At 40.4% G+C, this 21,356-nt stretch overlaps 1 protein-coding gene across 2 annotated transcripts; it reads right to left on the bottom strand.

The window, feature by feature from the left end:
- Positions 1 to 487: 487 nt before the first annotated feature.
- slc12a1 (solute carrier family 12 member 1) lies at positions 488 to 18,534 on the bottom strand. Of its 2 annotated transcripts, XM_086106802.1 has the most exons (26): positions 18,050 to 18,531; positions 15,757 to 15,897; positions 14,669 to 14,744; positions 13,253 to 13,348; positions 13,035 to 13,174; positions 11,735 to 11,845; positions 11,517 to 11,628; positions 10,379 to 10,506; positions 10,168 to 10,252; positions 9,809 to 9,966; positions 9,618 to 9,725; positions 8,967 to 9,090; positions 8,731 to 8,832; positions 7,919 to 8,074; positions 7,736 to 7,835; positions 6,969 to 7,080; positions 6,739 to 6,879; positions 5,201 to 5,307; positions 5,017 to 5,099; positions 4,576 to 4,701; positions 3,678 to 3,806; positions 2,684 to 2,795; positions 2,425 to 2,511; positions 2,217 to 2,352; positions 1,348 to 1,415; positions 488 to 1,261 (listed from the first exon to the last, which is right to left on the bottom strand). In XM_086106802.1, exons 1-26 carry the CDS (start codon positions 18,293 to 18,295, stop codon positions 1,126 to 1,128), a joined length of 3,120 nt encoding a protein of 1,039 aa, XP_085962928.1. In that variant the 5' UTR covers positions 18,296 to 18,531; the 3' UTR covers positions 488 to 1,125. The 2 variants fall into 2 exon arrangements, with proteins under 2 accessions (XP_085962928.1, XP_085962927.1); XM_086106801.1 differs by having other exon boundaries at positions 2,217 to 2,511; positions 18,050 to 18,534.
- Between the last annotated feature and the right edge of the window lie 2,822 nt (positions 18,535 to 21,356).

Below are 21,356 nucleotides of genomic sequence, written 5' to 3'. Positions count from 1 at the left end.
CAAGAAGAATATGTTTGCGGAACAAGCAAACCCCCTCAAAGAGATCTCTCGGATTACGTGTCTAAAAAAAAAATTGAAAAAAAGTAATGCATTTTATTTGATAAATCTTTTGGTACTAATGTCAAAATATCATGTTCATTGTTGTGAATTCCGTGGAAGAGAGATACACTTCACTGTCTTTTATTACTAATTAAATTAGCGTTATTAAGCATTACAACAAAAAAAAACGGCCAAAAACAATCGAGTAATTTGCAGTAATTAAAAGCTGTTCATACAATCTTTTATGCCTCTAACATGTTGTAGCATAACTTAAATCATGACATTTGAAACGTCCTGTTTGAAATTATCCAACTATTACTCTTCATTTTATAATAATAATACATTTTATTTATAAGCACCTTTCAAAACACTCAAGGACACCTTACAATGCTTAATATGGAGTTCACTGTATCTCTTAGCAAACGATACTGATAAATGACAGACAAAATCAAAAAGAGCAAATTTTATTTGTTTTTAAAATTATTTTTTTCCCCAACTACTCACAACAGTACACTTAAATGGAAAGGCATTCGATTGCATACATTCAGAATGATTATGAAACAATGGTTATCTAAACAAAACCTTAAATATATCTAAACTAAAATAAAATATGTCGTGGGTAAGCTTAACAACACAATATTTTACTTTTTTATTTTAAAACATAAAATAAGGTTACCTTATTATCACAGTTCATGCTCTTAAATCATTGATGAAATGTTGTTTTATTGCCAAAAATACAGATGAATGATATTGGATTTGTACTATATACATTTATTTCACAGTAACAGGTCCTGGGTCCACCGGACCTGCATGTACAGTTTACTTGAAGGGATCTGACTGTGGTTGCAGGATGTTCGATGTGTGCATCTTATGCATTTAAAACAATCCATAAGAGTCCATTATTGATATTGTGACCCCAGAAAGAGTCAGAAAAGTATTTCCTTGTAGTGGCATGAGGGTTGCTTTCCGCTGATTAGTAACCCCACTACTTTGCTTCACATCTAAAGGTTCTGGAGCGGTCCTTGAACGTGGGATTATTTCAGCCGAAGCATTCATTCCAAGCACGCACATTCGTGGGCAAGGACCTCACGAGTAGAAGGTAAGCACACTCTTGTGGTTGCCTCTGATGAGGATAGTGGGTGGGAGGTCCTTGGTCAGAATGTCCAACCAGGCCATGTAGAGGAAGTCAGAGATGGTTTCCTTTCGTGCGATAGGCATGCTCCTGCAGAGGGGTCAGAGATTCTGAGTCAGATTTTTTTAACAGGTGACTTCATGTGGTTGTTGCAGTGCTAAAATTGTTGAACTTACACCACAATGAGGTTGGCTGATTTGGAGTTCTCCTGAAGCAGTTCATTCAGTCGAACCTGCAGATTGGTCTGTAAAGCAGAAACGGTTTTGGTCCTTAATGACTTTCAACAATTCCTGGGTGCACTGTACAGTAACAAGATCTCTGTTTTTTATGCACTCCTGTAAGAGCAGGTGGCAGTGTCTCAATTTGCATACTTTTGCGTTCTTTCTGTTCTATTTAATATGTAGGAGTGATTCAATTGTGAAATTATTTCAACCAGGGGTGTCAAACATTGAGAGAGAGAGAGAGAGAGAGAGAGAGAGAGAGAGAGAAGAGAGAGAGAGAGAACATGAACGGCAATTCCAAATGTAAATGCTGTTGCTAATTCTGTCCACCAGAGGGCGCTTTGACACCCACTTGAAATGAGTTTGGCGCCTGATATTGATGCACTTGTGAAGGCTATAAGATGCCAAGTTTCAGGCGTGAACTAACCCCACTTCATATAGAGTGTTGTGCCACCTTGATTGTTAGGAGTACAGTTCTGTGAAATAAATATCTACTGTAGAAACATTTTAAGACATTGGCTGTCAATGGCTTAAGTTCAAAAGAAGTTGGTGTGGCGGAACCCTTTAATGTTTTTTTTTTCCATACACTGCCACAACTTGTGTTTATGTAAAGGCATGAGGACAAGTGCACCGTCTTTCTGAAAGTTCCTACTTTAGTTTGTATGGTGTGATGTGTCAGTCGAGGTTTTCAAGATTTCCAGAAGAATGTGGAAATGTATGTCAAATGAAGATGATTTTGAGAAACGCAGTCAGTCTTTTAAATCTAAAACCATCCTGCAAATTCTCCAATTTAAGACGATGCAATCGTGCGTGTCTTCATTTACCTTCTCCTCAAATTCATCCAACTCATCATCGGTAATCTTCCAAGGCTGTGTTTTCCGCATGGCTTCAACCTGCGTGCTTTCTTTGGTCCTCTCATGAAGGCGGAAAGGTTTGATCATGTCATCCAACTTCTTCAAGCTGAGAACATACGAATACGAACATGAGGCACCTTGGTCCCGCATTGGACCGAGGAGATTTTCCAACACATACCTTTCGTTACGGGGTTTGACATGGATGTCATCGATGACTATGATGTCAGTGCAATTAATTCGGAATTTCTGCAGGAGCGACGTCATCCTACAAGACAGAAAAGGCACTTGATTAACTGTTAATTGTATGTTTATTCACCGCCCAGGAACATCTCCTCTAATTTCATCCCATCGCCCGCGGCACACCACATCGACAGTTAATCAAACCCATGCTCGTTAGACTATAATTTATAGTGAAACAATTAGCTGATTTCCCTCACTCCTGTTTATCCAGCTCGCTGCGTCCGGGCTGCCCTGCAATGAAGATCCTCATTTTGCAGTCTTTCCACTTCTTCCTGGTCGTGAGGATGTATGGCAGCAGCAGTGTGAGACCTGAGAGAAAGGAAGGAATAACAATGAAACAAGTTGCTATTTAAGTTGCTATCGATTATTATGATTTACATTTTGAAATTTGTGGTAAATTGGTGCTATTTTTGCATGGAAAATGACGCAACTTCAACGTGAGAGCCAACATGTAGACAGTGGATTTGTGCTGGCATGGCTGCTTTAGAGGGCCTCATTGTTATGGCGGGAATTAGCACTAAGGTGACCAGGTGGGATATTCTCCCGCCACCAGAGGCTTTAAGCAGATTCGTCTTTGCGGCTTAAACATAATCATGTGTTATCATACGCAAGATGCCAGCCGATGTTGTATCCATTTTCCAGTGGGGCGTGGTTTCACGCATTCAGCGGACACGGCCACAGTGTTCGAAAACAGCTTGCTTTTGCAAGATTGTGAAACCTCATCTTCAATATATACTTGGCGCTTCTTTCAGCCATTCAAATTTGGCAGTGTTGGAATAACCTCCCCGTGGTGTGTGAAAGACATTTTTGCAGTCACTTGGAGTTTGAACATAATCTGTTTCTGGGCACTGCACCGTCAAGTTTTTGTGTAACTTTTGAGCCAACATATTTTTATTCTAATTGATTCACGCAATCAGGAATCAATGTATAATTTTGTCAAAATACAAAATTAATTAAAAAGCAAAGAAAAAAAAAGCCAAATTAAAAGTCGCCCATCCTTAATACTTCCTAATTGAGTTCTTTACAAATAAACACCGGTCCATCAGCGATCGAGTTAACTCTGATGTGATAAGATGTGGAGTCCTTCCAATTTGTTGTCCTTAAGTGATGCGATTTGCACCTGCAAGACTGCTGCAAATATTCTGTAGCTCTTTATTAACTGCAGGAATAAACAACACAAGTGTCACTCACCTCCATCATCAAAGAGCCACCACACGTCAAGTGTTCCTTTGGGCTGTTTGGTCTTAAACTGAGCACTGGCCTGCACCAGCTTCTCATTCATCTTGGCAACCTGTGCTGGCGGGGGGCCGCATACCGACACTGTGGGGGAGACAACCGATTGGAGGCGTGAGAGTTTGATGAGAGGAGGCATTGTAAATCACTGAGCGAATGCGCAGAAGGAAGACGGAGGAGGAAATGACTGCCTCAGCAGGGAGAGACGTCCATTACATCTAATGTTAATTCCACAGAGGCCGGATGCCGATTCGATACAAACAAGACACTTGTCATCACAGGTGGCGAATGTACTCACACTTTGTACTTTAGTAAAGTATAGATACAGCAACTGAAAAAGTACATCTTTTATTTTGGCAGGGTTTTTTTTTTCCAGATTAAACGGAGGATTTTTAAACGCCAGAATGTCAATCAATCAACCGCGGTTGACATTACGACTCTTAGGTTAAGTCTTCTTCAAATCGTCGTCAGCCGAGGAAGTTGAAAAAAGTTATTTTGACAAAATAAGCAGTAAAACGTCCGGATATCTGTTTTGAAAGAAAGGTGTAAACTTCGACAGATGTAAATAAATACAGTAACAAAATAGTTGTACTTGGTTCTACCACTGCTTGTCATTTTAGGAAGACGCAGCCCTGTGTATATAGATGCTGGAACAAATATTGGATTACTCCCTCGACAAATCTTTTAGTTCACTTATATCCTAATGGAATTCTGGAGAAGTTTCCAAAAAAGGATGGAAAGACATTGCTTCCATTTGGCAAATGCTCTTCAAAGCCAAGATCGGAGATTTAAAGTCGCGTTTTGAAGGATTTATCACTTGATATGGCCTTTGCGAATAGAGTGCATTAAACCTTACCTCGGGTGGTGAGCACTTGCTGAGAGGATTTTCTGGACTTCCTGAACAATCCTTTGGCTTTGACTCCGTTTGACATGAAATCACTCTCCAGCGCCTGTTGCTCTTTTGCTGATTTTAGCATTTCCTCTGAAGAAAACATTTACGATACATTTATGTAGTGGCTATTAATCTTTTTATTGCCATATCGTTACATTTTGTTGAACTGCAATGGACATTGCTGAAAGATGTCTTATATAATGATGCAGTATTATGCAGTACAATTCCACACTGCTGCAAACTACACCTACAATAATGCACTTATAGATAGATATATGTAGCTAGCTAGCTAGCTAGCAAGCAGCGAACTTTGTTAGTCTTACAATAAGTACATTGTCACAAAGGGTGCTCCTTGAGACTGATAGAAATGAGATCTATAAAGATACATCTGACTTTCATACTGACCTTCTGCTTCAACAATATGAGAAACATCAAGTCCCTGGTCCATCCTCAAGATCACTGTGCCATATTCAAAGTCAAAGGCATCACTGTCAGAAAAAGAAAAATGTTTAATGCAAGTAAAAGTTCTGTTTTATTTCTTCATAACAACTGTGTGGGAGTTATGTGAGGATTTACGTTAATAACTTACTGCAGCACTCCCACATAACTCTGGACTGCTTCTGAACCTGAAGTCTTCCAGTTTCTTTTGAAGCCTATCATTAGTGTGTTGGGCTTCATGCGGCCAAGACCTGAGGCCTGTCAACATGTCAACAAATGGACCTGCATTAGCTCAGCGGACCTGCACTTTGACCACACTCGCACTCAATTTGTGGACCAAACATGACACCACATTTATAGTCGATACAGTACTGGAAAGATCATTTCCGTAGGTTTTGTATTTCCTCTTTCTGATCCACATGTTCTGGGGTCAATTATGACTTGTTCAACATCCCACCTCTAGGTCAATTATCTTGAAAACAAGCTTGTTGTGGTATTTTTCGTAAACTTGTTTACTGCCCATTGTTCAGAGTCATGTCAGAGCCGATTGACGAAGTGAAAGGGGGCAAGCACACCGAAATGGTCAAGAAAAATATGATTGTTTTTATTTGGATTCGCCAGCAAACATAATGAAGTCTGTTCCCATATATTCTCCAGTATTTATTTAGGATACAACTGAGCCTTAAATATGAATGGATCACAATGAGCTGTTAGCAAGGGTTAGAAAGCAAAGAAAACTAATACGACTGCATAGCCATTCGTAAAGGTAAGCATTATGGCCGCATCAGTAGAAGACTCCATAATCGGTTTGAATCAGCCAGGAACCCTCAATTGTAGGGCTGTGGATCGGCTATCGTGACCCAAGGAGTTGGTTGGCTGAGGCTTTACAGTTTTCTTCTCTTTCTTTGTCCAATTAAATACATTGAAATGGTACTTTGTTGCTGTTTAATTTTACGGTGCCATAAATCAACAATGTTTCGGGATTGGGGTGTAAAATATTGTAAACATTTCATTTTATAGAATTGCATTCTTGACGATTAACTTTGACATCAACAAATGTCGACAATCATATTGTTGCCACACCATATCAATTGTGCATCACTCGTAAACTCAAACGAATTGAAGCAAACCATTGCACCTTGAAAAAAATATTTTGGAGTCAAATCATAACCCGTGCATCGAACAGTCGAGTATTGAATCGGGCTCATGCCAGAGAGTCCCAACTTTTTCCGTTAACTTAGGAGACCACAGTATTTGAAAACAAATAAAAGGACCAAAAAGTTGTCCGGTTCCCCAAAGAAAGTTGTGTGGCCGGCTGTTTTATTGCCGCAAGTTAAAAGCAGATCAATCTGCACATTCTGTGTCTTGGGGCCCTCATCCAGAACAGTGTTAATCAATTCTAGCTTTTAAAGTGACGCACTGTTTGAAGTCAGACATCCTGACAATGAAAAGCCTTATCTGAGGTGTGATAGTGGAAGCCATAAGATTGTGTTCCTGCTTCTCATTAACTCATCTTGCCAGCTCCCCCAGAGTATAGCAATAGATACTCGGTGTATCTCTGAGGGACAACAATGGTCAATAAAAATGGCTTCTGCTATGTGTACATTTCATTCTCCAGTTATACGTTAACAAAATGGATTTTTCTGGGTCAGTCGGTTTGTTTTTTTTGTGTCACCTTATTATACTGACCTGCAGCAGTGTTTCCACTCCTTCCCGAAATTTATCAAATGCTACGGCGGTGTAAAATGCTTTACGTTTCGTCTTCTTCAGCCATTGCTGGTTCTTCTCCACGCCGGCGTTCATTTCTGCCAGGGTCTCTACTCTTGGACCCTGGGCAGATTAAGTGGACAAAAATTGCCTTTGGTGACTACACAAATCTTTGCGCTTTACAACAATAAGATCTGAGAATGTGACTTTACCACAAAGACTTCACAGGTGAGACAGAGTCCATAGTTCTTCGAAAAAGAGTGAGCCAGATCTAACAGAGCTGGCCTGGTGCGAGTGGCCCCTGTGAGTGCCAAGATCTGAGGCCTGAAGTAAACATCAAAGCAAGCAAACACATCTTTATTTCAAATAATGGCCACATGTTGGGATTTGAGACTAGCTTTATACTCTGTGGTTCATGTGAATCGTTTCCATCTTGATTTGTTTTCTTCCAAACCATGGACATGTTGTACGGCAATATGACAGCAGGAGTGTTCTGAAATGGCTTTATTGTGAAAAAATCGTTGAACTACACCTATCAACCATGTACCTGCTCTACCTGTTGTTAACAATTGCACATTTTTGCCTCACTGGTAACATGTCGTTGTCCACCTAGTGAGGACAAAGGTATTTCCTAATGACGCATCTAGAGGGTCTGAGATGTCAACTGCACTAGAAATAAAATTTGGTTTTACTGTTTGTCGTTTTTTTTTGGGGGGGGGGGGGGGGGTTGTCCAATTAAATTCTACCATATGGGTTGTTATGTTCACCCAAATTCCCATGGCCTTCAGAATTAGTAGTGCTGGTCCATGTAACTTCAACTAGATTAACAATGGGACAGATTCATTAACTACTGGTAATAAGATTTCAAATGTGTCCTACGGGCCCATGTAACAAATGCATACCACTGCTTCGAAGCATAGTCCTGTACATGCAAATAAATGTAAATGTTTTTTCTTTTTTTAATCTGCAAACCCTTTACCTGAAGTTTTTGACGTGATCTTCTACTCCGGTTAGAGACAGAGCATTGCTGACCGCACTGACGAACGTCACTGCTTGAGTCGACGACCCCCAGTTCACGTCTGGAGAGGATCATGACGGGTGAGTGCCACAATACCAGAGGTCAAAGGGCAAAACAAGGCCACCATGCACACAAACAGCTCACCTGGCTTCTTGACAGTGACATAAATGTAGAGGAGGATCTCGATACCGTAAGTGAGCAGTGCCGCCCACCAGTTGATGACAAACATGACAGCACAGCACAGAAGAGCACCCAGCAGGGACAACCACATGTTGTAGTATTTGTATGCTGGTCGCCAACCTGTTGAAACATGAGCAATGTTAGCAGTTAGGTAAGACAGAAATTTAAAGTGATTTTTAAAAAAAAACAGTTTGTGGTAGAAAATTGCAAAGAAGATCAACCAAAATTTGTGCAGACTTTGGGAATAGAGAGCTTGATAAAAGTGCTTGAACAGAAATTTGGCGCGCAAACTTGGTGAGATGCATGGTGAGCAGAGAGTGATGATAAGGCGGGGTCTCATCAATGAGTATTTTATAAATAAACACAGACTAGTGAATTTTAGAAAGTGGAGAATATCTGGTTCCCTCAACGGGGTCCGAAAATTAAGATTTGTTGACAATACTACAAATAATGTATCGTGTACATTGACAGTCAAAACAATTAAATTCTCTCCCAACAGACTGCAGATGGTACATAATTAACCTGTGTGATGTGAGATTACACTACGCTAAAATATGCGCATAAACAAAAGGTTAGCAAACACTGATTTATAAGGCACTCATTAACAGTTTTTACCACAGATGTTTCAATATTCAGAATTTCTGCTTCCAATTTTTTTTAATGTATTTTTTGTTAAATGGCTGGCAGAAATAATATGAAATTCAGGTGCAGTTTGTGCATTCTGATTCAACTGGAAGAATGTACTCCTATTGTTTTAAAACTCATTCGGTACTCACCTGGGGACTTTGCGTAGGACGCATGGAAGCAGGAGAAATTGATAAGTGCGTAAGAGGCCAAGAAGAAGTTTGAAATGATGGGTGCGATGACATTGAGATTCCCTATGGAGAAAAAAAGATATACAAATTGGAAAACCATTCATAAAACATTTCAATTTCAAGACTGCTGAATACATATGTATTTTAGTTGTAGTTACTGCATGGCAAGAAAAAAACATGAGAACAACTGAACAGACCGATGAGAATGAAGGCCACAGAAATGAGAAAGGTGAGGATGTAACCACGGAGGGGCTCGTCGTTCTTGCCGTGTCCTTTGGCAAAGAAGTGCAGGGCCTTGTAGATGTTGTCTTTGCACAGCGCCTGAGGCACAGATCAAAATGAAGAGTCAAGGGCAGTGCTGTACTTGAATCATATCCAAACAGGACCTTAAGTTGTCAAATCCCGCAAAGTAAGTTGTATGCAGTGGTGCCTTGAGAATTTAAATTCATTCCATGACCACGTTTGTAACTTAAAACATGCCTATTTCAAATCATTTTTCACCATCGAAATAAATGGAAATGCCAGTAACTCATTCCAGGGTCACTCCCCAAAACATTTAAAAATTGTCATTTGTTTAAAAAAAAAAAGGAAAATAGCACTCAATAATATTGTTTGATAAAAACATAGCGATACCAAAATTAAATAGAATGTAAAGATTTGTTCTTGGGTAAGTGATTTGCTTAATTTCATTGGGCCTTCGCTGGGCAGTAAAAGAAATGAAGGCGTGCAATATGATATTTTACCTTCAGTGGGCGATAGGCTTACTGAAAAACTCGAAAGTCAGGTCCCTTGTTTCTCAAGGTCCCACTATAGTTCCATATTGAGTAAATGTTTGGGAAATGACTGACCTGGAAGACTTTGGGAGCACTAACAAGAGAAGCCAGTGCGGATGAGAGCGTGGCTGAAAAAGTTCCAGCGATGATCAGGGGTCCAAAGCCTGACACCAGAGTCATCACCTGACACACACATCATTAAAAAGAGCACTTCATGAGAACCCTCATACAGTACGCAAGGCTGACACTTAGTATGAGCTTTTTACCTGGAAGTTGTTCATCGCACCAAACTTGCACGTTTCCACTGCGCAGGAAGAAAAATTGTAGCCGAGCTCACAGGCCGCTACAGCTGAACCTCCACATGACACTCCGGGAGTGATGAGGTCAGTTGCGTTTCCTGTTGCATCACGCACAACGCTAGCAGCTGACGAGAGAATTATAAAAAAAAAAATTATAATTAATTTTTTATTATTTCTCATAAGGAAAATTGAATCAAAAGCAAAAGTGTGGTTTGAACTTCCTCAAGAAATGGATTGTGTTTATGCACCGAGCGGTCGGCTATACATATTCAATTACATTTTTTGTTGTTTTGTTTTTGGGGTTTTTTTTCATGTAATGTACTTACAGACACAAAGGGCCACACCCAGGTAGGTGATCCCAGTGATCAGAATAGCCAATAAGGTGCCTTTAGGAATGGCTTCCTGGGGATCCTGGAAAGGAGCACAAATCTTCATTGGCCAATTTCACATTTGTAGTCACTACAGTGACAATAAAATGACTCTAAAAAGAAGATAGAGTGTTGGGGAATGTCCATTTGATTGTAAGGGAAAAGTTACCCGTAAGTCACCGGAAATGTTGGCTCCTGCCAAGATTCCGGTTGCAGCGGGGAAAAATATGGAAAACACCGAAAAGAATGACTCTCCTTTCCTGAAATCCGGTGGAAAATTCTCTAAAAAGATATTCGCTGTGAAGAAAAATAAAGAGAAAAGCACATCAAATGTGCTCTTGGAATAAATACACATAGGCCTGAGATATGAGTCACCCAATTTAGGATTTTCTTTGAGCCGTTATCAAGCCAATTGTATTATTATTATTTTAATTAGTTTTTTAAATGTATATATACAGTATATATATTTATTTTTTGTTTCGAGCACAAACTTGAGATACGAGCGCTGTATGGTGGTTGTGAACTCAATTTAACTACCGGTAACTCCACAAAAGCAGTTTGGAAAATAGTGAACAAGTCATCAAAAACACTTATCGTTAGTAGATGATTAGATACGCTCGTGTGCTGTAGCAGCTCAGCTAACTTCATGCCTTTGTGGCGGCCATGTTCGCTGGGGCGATGTTCCCATCAAAGGCAATGCATCAACATTGAAATGAAGTCATATTGTGCACAATTCTCAACCGATTTCCATGAGGTTTACTCTTTTGTCAATGCCAAAATGTGTGCTATCAACACAGAACATCTGGGACAAAAGTTCCCAAAATATTGCTACTCATGAAAGATTATTCCCAGTACACTTGTTGTAATTGTACAGTGTTATACGCAACCGAATGCAACACAACGTGCCGGCATCCTTTTTTTTTTCCAGTTTCCTTGATGTCCACGCAGCTCAAAAGGAGCATCTCGTATCTATGTTCATATCCATGCTTACAGTAGTCATGAAACTATTCTTCTTCGTTTGTATCCTCTATTATACTGACCTCCGGTGTCCAAGAAATGCACACCAGAAAGAGCATCACAATGAATTGAAACGCAGCATTAAATCATGATGTGCAAATTGTTAAATTATCTACGTTGTACTTAATTATGCTATTACTCTGTTTTTGTTTACTAAGTACAACATTTTAGAGTGCAATTTTCTTAATTAAATTAAATACACAAGCACAACAATTTATATCTCAAGGCACCACTGTAGTGCATCTGCTGAAAATGTGCATGCTGATAAGTCTGTAAAATTGTTTTCTTACCGTTATAATTAAATACCCCCTTGGATTTCTTGTCTTCGGTGGGAGGAATGAAGGTACCCACAAATACATTCACAATAGCTGCCAGTAGGATGAAGAGTAGAACTATCTGAGCCTGTGGGTGGCAACAGGATTTGGTTGAATTTATTGCAATGCAACACCTAAACATTGCCCCAATATGCCTGAGGGTTTTCAAACTAAATATTCAATGTGACGCTAACCTTGGCTTCCCATTCCATTCCGGCTACAGATATGCCCAACAGCAGCACCACTGTGATGACGCCAATGATTCTAATGTCATTTAATGGATCCACCATGAGTACATCGTGCTCCTGAAGCGAGAGAACACAATTACGTCACATATGAGCTACAGTAGCAGTCAGTTTTTGTGCCCAGGTATTATCTCACAGCTTCTTTGTGAAATTCCTGTTTTCAAACCGCTGTAATGAATAACAGAGCCCTGCGAATGGTGCTGTTGAATCGTTTTAACTTTGAGACCAGCGTAGCTTTTGAGAAGAAGATAATGGTTGGGCTGTGAATCTTGGCTTCCCACGTCGATTTTGATGGAGAGAAATTCCAACACATTTGAAGTCAGACATGTTTTGGCACCTCATACTTGGATCGAGTACTGTCTATATTGTATGGTAGAAACAGCGGATGTGTCACAGTAGGGAGTAGAAAGTGTGTTTTGGGAATGTTAGAAATGTTAGAAAAGATCATGTGGTGAGTCAGCATTGCTCATGGTGCGTTTGTTAGTTGTATAGAGGGATGAATACTGAAGTCTGCGCTAATTTTTGGTAAAGGACAGATTTGGGTCGGTACGATTGAGTTGAGTATCGATGTACGAGAAATCAAAGGGCACCCTTTTTCTATGTCTAAACTGATCTTTGTAATTTGTGACTGTGCTAATTTGTTTAAATCTTGCGGCTCTTTTTTCGTGCCGGTCTTAAGTCTAGCGCAAAGCGCAGTCTAACTGTGCGCTTGGGTGGAGTTTTCTTCCTTTTGTTATTTTGCTAGACTTTGCACAGGTAAAATTGGGCATAAGGGGGTGTTTGCCCCGTTGCGGGATGGAATGTTGCCGACTCACAGTGTTCTGCTTGACATGGTTGGGGGGCGGGAGGGGGGTTTAGAAAAAAGCTTATTTCTCTGCTTTTTGGTCAGACACCTGTGTTCTAGTGAAACCGACCGACGTTCTACGACTGATTACTAATGGACAGAAAGTGCTAAAAAAAAGAACTGTTTTCTGGTGAAAGAAGAGAGTGTTTTCTTTCCTTTGGTAGACTTGGTGTTTATTTTGTCCGAACACATTCTCTGGGTCTTGAAAGAAAATTCTCTAAAACAGCTGGCAATATGGGCAACACTGCTTTGAAATAGGCCGGGAGTGACTGAATTGAACACTGCTTTGGATTCATTAATATCTCCTCTACGCTATAGTGCCCATTTATAATGGCTCCATACATAAGAGTGCTGGGCTAATTAAATTAAACATTTGTGCATTGACCAGCGGCGTTTTCATATTACCTTGAGTAAATCCACAACGGTCTCAGCAAATCCAACAACATACATGGCTACAGCCACTGCATTGGCAAAGGCAAAAATCAGGCCGATGGAACCACCAAACTCTGGTCCCAAGCTGCGAGATATCAGGTAGTACGCCCCTCCTGAAAATTACACACAATGTAGATAAATCATCTTCATGCAGTTCATTATTTGATATCTGATGGAGTGTTTTGACTTACCTCCCCTGACCACACCATTAGTGCAAATGGCTGACATGGAAAGGCCGGTGATTGTTGTCACCACACAGCTAAGAGCAATAACCACTATTCCCAAACCTGAAATGTGCACAAATCATTATTTTCAAATGGACACATACAACAGCCATACAATTTTTGTCAAGCTCTTTGTTTGCAAAAATCAAACCTAAAATTGCACACAGTCGCAAAGAGGCCGAGGCTGTAGGTTATCGTCAATTGATTTGGCTACTGCATCAGTCTTAGCAAGCTTTTCAAAACACCTTCAAACAAAAGCTGGAGCTGATCAATACATTTTTGAGCAAGGAAAATACACTCTGCCCCCAGTCCCTCTGCTTTATCTGTATTCAGTACATACAGTTTCTCACAAAGGTGAATATAGCCCTCACGTTTTTGTTTCTATTTTATGATATCTTTCCGTGTGACTTGGGGAGCGAAAATGGCTCATTGGGCCCAGTCTGGACATTTTCACTTGGGGGTGTCCGCACTTCTGTTGCCAGCGGTTTTAGCCACTAACAGCTGTGTGACGACGAGTTACTAACAGCGACCCGCCAGGCTTCTCATTCTGTCTCCACCATGTTGGTTATTGCTGTCTTGTCTATGTTCCTCTGAACGAGTTATAACTGGGAAGTAAATTCCTTGTGTGTTTATTGCATACTTGGACAATGAATCTGATTCTGATTGAAGGGGACAGTAAATGCACACAAAGCTTCAACCTGACTACTTTATATTGTAGCAAAGTGTAATTCTTCAATGTTGTCCCCTTACCATAGTAGCAGCATGTCTGTCATGTTTGTAGAATGTTTTTCACACTGGCGGAAAGTAATCCCTTTCAAACGTATTTCATGGTCCAGTCTGAGACTGTTGGGAATGTTGGCTTGTCTCAGTTCGAGCTTAGGAAGTTCAATCACCGAACATTCGGGTCAAACACAAACACGGCTTATTACCACAATCAACTCGTGTTTGTTTTGTGTTGTTTTAATGGATCATTTGATCATCAGCAGGACAAACCTGATCATATCTGTCTGTGAAATCAAACTTCCTAGTTCTCTCAAAAGCCACATAAGTGCTACACTCAATTCCCTATAAGTTTTTCTATGTATTTTTTTACATAACATGCTGAGGAGACACATTTGCTTGTGATCAGTCACTCCCATCATCGCTTTTATACAATAGCTACTGTACCACAAGCACAGGTATAATAATATAATAATAATAATAGATTTTATTTATAAGCGCCTTTCAAGACACCCAAGGACACTTTACAATAACAAAAAACACAAAACAATACGGGTTGAGCAGCGGCAGCCAAATATGTATGCCAATAGCTAAATCAACATCACTAAATTCCAATCAGGAGATGCTGAACTGGACTAATTGTGTGCAGCGGCACTAACTCACCCCAGCCAGCCTGTCCAAACACCCAGGACAGGCGGATGAACAACATGACTCCCCAAATGTTCAGCATGCATCTCACCTGTGGACCACAAATGTCATGGGTGAGGCCCTTGATCTATCATCGTAAGATAAAACAAATAGGCAGTGTGTCATTTACGAACGCATTTGCCTGCAGGTCTGAGGGAAGCCTGACTTGAAGCTGCTAATGATGGGGGTTTTTTTCACCTTACTGGCATGACATTTTTGTGCGCAAGCATAACAAGGGCACAAGCACGCTCATGTTACTAGTGAAGCAAAACTGTACTGGAGTTAACCTCTGTGCTATTAGTTATACCTGTACTCGTGAAATATTAGATTTTAACCAGTATAATTTTGTAATGTCACTAATTGTACTACTACAAATAGCACACAGTTGTCAACTAGTACACAGTTTAGCCTCACTAGCAACAGTTGTTCTACTTGTGGGCTCTAGTTACTCGACTAATCCGCCCCAGTTGTTGCAATAGTGCAAAGAAATGTCTTGCTGTAGTGTTTGGTTGTAGTGGAGAGAAACCTCACCGGTAAGACATAGTCATTCTACCAGTTTGCAGAATTGTCATACAGTAGTGGAAAAAAACAGCAGTAGTAAGACAGTTGTTCTACTAGTCCGCCCTAGTTGCTGTATTACTGTACAGGAGTGTTTGATTGTACTGGACAAAAACATCACCAGTATGACATATACGTTGTTGTTGTTCTACGAGTGTATTCTAGTCATTCTACCAGTGCACAGAAGTGTCCTAAAAGTTTAAGGCAGTTGTGGGAAAAAATGTCACTGGAAAGAAGACATAGGCATTCCACTACCAATTTGTAGTCATTCTACAAGTGCAGACAAATTTCATACAGTAGGTGAAGAGAGTGGTGGAAAAATGGCACCAGGAAGATATAGTCGTTCTACAAGTGCGCTGACTTGTCTTACTACTGCGGACAAAGAGCGTTCCAATGCGTGGACAGTTCAGCGAGCTAGTAGGATATTAAATAAACCTTCCAGTCATTTTCCATATACTCTGCTTCTATAAAGCAATGGCAACCTGTTACGGCACACCCTAACTTACCAGGACACCTCTGATCCAGCCGAACTTTACAACTCCTTTGCCACTGTCAAGGTGAACGGCAGACTCCACATCATCCGAGGGGGTGCCGTCGCTCCCCTCACAGTCATCCTCCACCGTGTCGGGAACAGAGATGGCTCCGTTCTGTTGGAAAGGCGTTAGAGCAGAGTAGGGTCCATTTAAACCTTAATGGGGTTTGCTTGGAAGTAGAATGTGCATGTTTTTGTCAGGATCAAGATTGATCAATCATTTGTCAATCGATTATGCTGTGTATGCGTGCCCTTGAGAACTAAAGAGAAAAACACAAAACTAATTTTAGCGTCCTATGAAGACAAATACAGAGCATTAAATGACTCCCCAGCATCTTGTTTAGTCTGACCTCACTCATGCGTTTAATTTCGTTGTCGTCATAGCGCCGGTGTCCTTTTGAATTCGGTCAATTGCACTCTGTGCAATTTAGATTTTATTCAGTTCAAAACTATGTGTCCAGGCCATTCATCCATTAGAGAACTGTTTGTGCCATTTTTTGTTGACGGATGACCTTCCACATTTTTGATTTATTTCGAAGTTTGACAACAGGCAGAAGTACTGAAAAAAAAAGTCCAGAAAGGCTAATATAGTCACGCCTATCAAACAAAATCTCTTTTGCAATAGAAAGTGTTATAAAGGTCAAATAAAAGAAGCAGTAAAAGTCTTAAGTGTGTCAAACACTTAAATGAAGGAATAACTTCCAGCGCCTTGTTTTCATTTTCACAAGTCTTTCAACTTAATACGTGAAATGTGGTATGGACTAGTGAGAGGAGGTACCAATACATCGTTACTGTACTTCAGTAGATGTTACAGGTTTCTGAGCTTTATTAGAGTATCTGACAACTTTTTTTTACTTTTACTTCCTACTACCTACAACTAAAAACAGGTATCTCTACTTTGTAGTCCTGACTTTGTCAAAGCAGGCTCATTGCGTTTTTTGTAACCTCTTTGGATGACATCACAAGATGTAAAAAACGAAACAAAACAAAAAAGGACATAACTAGATAGAAAGGCTAAGTGAACTGCAGTTGGAATCTTGATCAATTGTAATCTTTGGGTTTTTTAAGGCAGGAAAAAAAAATAGCAGCAGCATGGAAAAACATATACCAGGGAGGAATACATGACAAAGTGTAACGTGGTGGTGTGAGCCGTGGAGGAAACCGACCCTGGACATGTACCGCCAGACAGCCGAAGGAGCAAAGACCTCTCGAGTTTCCTCAACAACGAAATACGAGTTCCTCAACTTCACCATGTGCCAATCTTGAGCACAGTCCATGAAAACAAAAATGTTCTCCGGATGTTTAAGGTAAAAGGGTGGCCAACTGACATAGTTAATTAAAGAGGCTCCACCATGTGGCGTGATACCATACTATAATAATGGACTGTTACAAGAGTCAAAACATTCGGAGAAGCAAGATCCATGGCGACAGGGCCTTGTCACAGTGACTACCTTGTGCCTGGTCGCATGCTAAACCAAAAAATAAATAAATAAAAAATACAGCCTCTGGAATTCAAAAATGCATAATCTAATCCGAAAAGAGATATATAGGTAAGGTGTATTTTTCCCTTGCTATTATTCACTCATTTAGTATGTTTTTGTTAGTTAGATTAAACATGAGCAAACATATGGAAACATGTTTTGTTAGTCTCTCCGGTCATTTTGCACTAGGTAGGTTCATAAATTATTTTGCGTGCAGAGAATTTACCTGTCACAGTCGGTACATTTTTCCTCTCACTTTAAATAATTAAGGACTTAAATCAAAAAAAAATTTCAACAGGAGTACAACAATGAAAAATGACATATCTGATTAAAGAAGTCCATCATCTAATCTATTGCCCACACTTCTCTTCTCATTTTGACACGTCTACTTGGAGATCTTATTAGTGGATATTTTGAACTGAAATCGAAGTAGTTCCCCACGTAATGAGAGTCAAGGAGATATGCTGAGGAATAATCTAGTTGTACTGTTTTTACTGGAATCTAAGGCAGCTTTTGACAAGCGTTTCCACAAACTGTTGCGCGTTGTATTCAGGTGAGAGTGGCCAGTCCAATCAGAGTCAATATTTTGGCAGACTCATTTTCAGGAAATCTTGTCACATTGGTCGTATGACTACTTTTTTGACCTCTGATTGTCTGTCAGGACCTTGACATCAATTCAAAAATAAGTGTCAGAAAATGGGTTCGCTTCTCAACATAAACGGCACATATTTGTAACAAAACAGAACAGATCATGAATGAGGAAGAAAGCACAAATTGATGACTCACCTTTTGAAAGACATCGTGCAGCTCCTGCAGCGATGGCCGCACCGCCCGGTGACCACTCATGCTCCCCGCATTACGATAGAAGTCAATGTTGGGTACGCGGTCTAAAGTGTCATGGCCGAAGGCGCTGACAACCGAGGGCCGGACCGTCCGGTAATCGTCGTCGTTCTCGTAGACCGGCGGCCCATCCAGAGTGGAATCATAAGCGAGGTTAACATGCTCCCCGCCGTTCGACTTGACCTTCTCCATCAGGAATGCTGAAGGATCTTTTCGGGTTTAAAGATTCAAGGGAACAACACCTGCTAGGGTTTGATGTCTTCAGGCATCCAAGAATGTTTTTGAAGAAAAGAGCCCTCTGACAACTGGTTTATCGACATATATATTCTTGAGGCAAACGTCTTCCAAGAGCTCCTTCTTATATACAGACTCGAGTCATCTCCGATGGCTCACCTTTATACCCTACATCCCAGGATCATATCCCAGCTATTTCAATTATTGGCTAACTCTCAGGATCAACCCTCAGAAAACCGAACGACGGGTGTCAAACTATGTCCTTGCTCCATCACAAAGGCATTGCTTAATGATTAACCAGGCCATAAAACACCAAATGAGCGATAAAGAAGCTCATTGCCTGAGCGCTGGAGAATTGATCACTAATATTATTGTCTGAAGTGCAGCACATGTTGTTCAACGGTGGCACTTTATGATGCTATGGGCATTTCCTTTGACCAGAACATGTTTTGGATGAGTCATTGCTGCAGGAAATTCCCATTGAGGAAACTCACATAACTAAGCAGCGCAAAGCTAAGTAGCAGCGGTAATAGAAGACTAATGGTGCCTTGATGATTACTTGGATTTAGATCAAGCAGCTTAACGGGATGAAATACAGGTTAAAACTTAGTGAATCTGTTACAGTATTGGCGAAATAAATGCTATTCGTCATACTCTCTGCAGGAAAGTCTTTGAAGGGAAAGCAGTGGTTCGACTTGAAGTGAAGAATTAGCCATAAAATGAGAGTTAATGTGAGACCATGAATTACAGGAACATGCCCAAGGCACTTCTCTACAGCCGCATGACTCCTGAATTGCCTTTAAAATACTTTTTAACAGGTAAACTTCCTTATTACTGGCACGCTCTGTGATTTATGCACTAGTGAAAGGCAGTCTAATGACTCGAAATCTGACCTTGGGGCTGCTTTGCAATGTGGAGAAGTAGTTGTCCAGCGTATGTTTTTATGTACATATGGAAAGGAAGCAATCCCTGGCAGTAAGGCTTATCAGTATTAGGTTGTAACCCTTTTCTTCAGGAATTGAACTGATTGAGTCAGAAAATTTTCCACACTCGCATCCAGGCTTTCTTTTTTTCTCTCTTCTTATCTTTGTTTTCAGCTCAGTAAAAAAGAAAGCTTATAATTTTGACTGACATTAACACAGATATAAAAAAAAATACTGCAGTCTTCTTCATTGGACAACACCTGGTTCTTGCTGCTGTCTTCCGCCTGGATATAAAAATCCTTCAAACTGACAGCGCCACTAGACTTTTTTGTGTGTCTGCATTAATTTACAGTCTGCAGGTCACCTCAAACAACTGTATACTCCATTTAGGACAGAACAGTGGGTCGAGCACTCCAAATTGTATCGGCAGCAACGGCGCAGGCAGGAAATCTTCATTATATTGTTGAAGGGGCTCAGGAGACAGTACACTGCAGCGTTTTCTAAGAGGTGGCTCCTCTCACTGCAATGTGAACTAGTGAGAAGTGTACATTGCAGAGAACAAAGGAAAAATCCCTGACGTAAAATGAATGCAGTCAGTAAAAGATACAACTGCTTCAGTGAATCTCATTGACCCTGTCAGTACAGGCCAATTACTCTACTTCTGTACTGTAAAATTGCAGCAGTAACTGGGACACATTTCAACCTTTTTTTTTCAATCCTGTTCCATCTGCTGGATTTGCTGACCCAATACAAGTGGACTGTAACTGTGAACTTCAACTAATACCTCACGCCACGTGAGATATTAGTTGAATTTGTCCTGTGAATCAAATCATTTTTCCTCTTTAAAATGAACTGTAGTTTTTAGGGTTTTTTTTTTTTTTGCTTCAATTCAATGAACATTGTGCTGCTCCTTCTCATGTACGTGCCTTGGCCACCTGGGGGCAGTATAATAGATTTATATATATATATATATACTGCATATATATATCCATCCATTTTCCTATTCGCTTTATCCTCACAGGGGTCGCCTATCCCAGACCCAAAAATGTTACATTTGGTCAACCACTAACATTACTTTGTCGAAGAGCGCAATCAATTTTCAATGCTTTAAATTGGTCAGAAAAAATAACACCCACAGCTTGGACTGATTAATAATATAGATTTGTGAAAAAATATGAAATTGACTCAATTGGGATATAGGAGATTCTGGCCCAACACCAGCGATATACAGTAGAAGGTCCAATATGCTCAGTAAACATCGGTAATACTGTTACTTTTTACAGCGGTAATAGCTGTCCCTCACAGGGGATAAAGAATATATGCCTGATAAGAGTGTTCCAATGTCTGTATAGATATGTTGCTCCATTATTTGTCTTCAAATATCTGTTGCTTAAAAGGCCATAACACAATGACACCAATGCTATATGTTAGCTTGTCTATAGTGTTGTGCATCGTTTGCATGAACTGAACAGACTTTTAAGTTAGCGTACAATCCTGATGATATGTTCAGTCCGAACATGAAATTCTGCATCGCCCCAGCCTCTCACGTGTATTTGTTCGCAGGGGGACAACATGTAGTTGCTTAGAGCGGAGAAGAGGAGGGGCTCCTATTTCACCTCTAACAGAAGAAAAAAAAGGTTTGAACATTGTTAGTAAATCAGGTGGTCGGTGGTTGTGTTACTTTAGCTGCTACTGAATGTTCTCTTGGATGACAGTCAGCTGTAAACAATACGCTCACTGAAGTCAAAATAACAAAAATAACACAACACAACACATAGGACACAGACAGTCGTGCAATCTTCACCAATTTTCTGCATACACTTTGTTGTCTGAAGCAGTTCTAGATGAAAGAGGAGAGGATCAAAGTGTCCTTTCACCAGTGGATCAGAGACGTCATGCTGAAAATGTGCACACGTCTGCTACAAGCTAAGTTTTGAAAGCAAACACGAAGCTGTAGCGTCCATTGACGAAAAGAGATTAGTTCACTTCTCCTGTCCCACGTAATCCGCTTCAAACTCCAAGCCGCGACTCCCAGTTCCAAATCCGCATCGGCGCTCCGCGCTAACGCTCCTTTCTTCTCGTCGTCGGCTCCTCAA

This window comes from Hippocampus guttulatus, chromosome 3, assembly GCF_054856545.1.
Source record: "Hippocampus guttulatus isolate MCC_2025c chromosome 3, RoL_Hgut_1.0, whole genome shotgun sequence".
NCBI classification, from domain to species: Eukaryota; Metazoa; Chordata; class Actinopteri; order Syngnathiformes; family Syngnathidae; genus Hippocampus; species Hippocampus guttulatus.
Note: the sequence above shows the minus strand (reverse complement) of the source record. Positions and strands in the feature narration are given on the sequence as shown.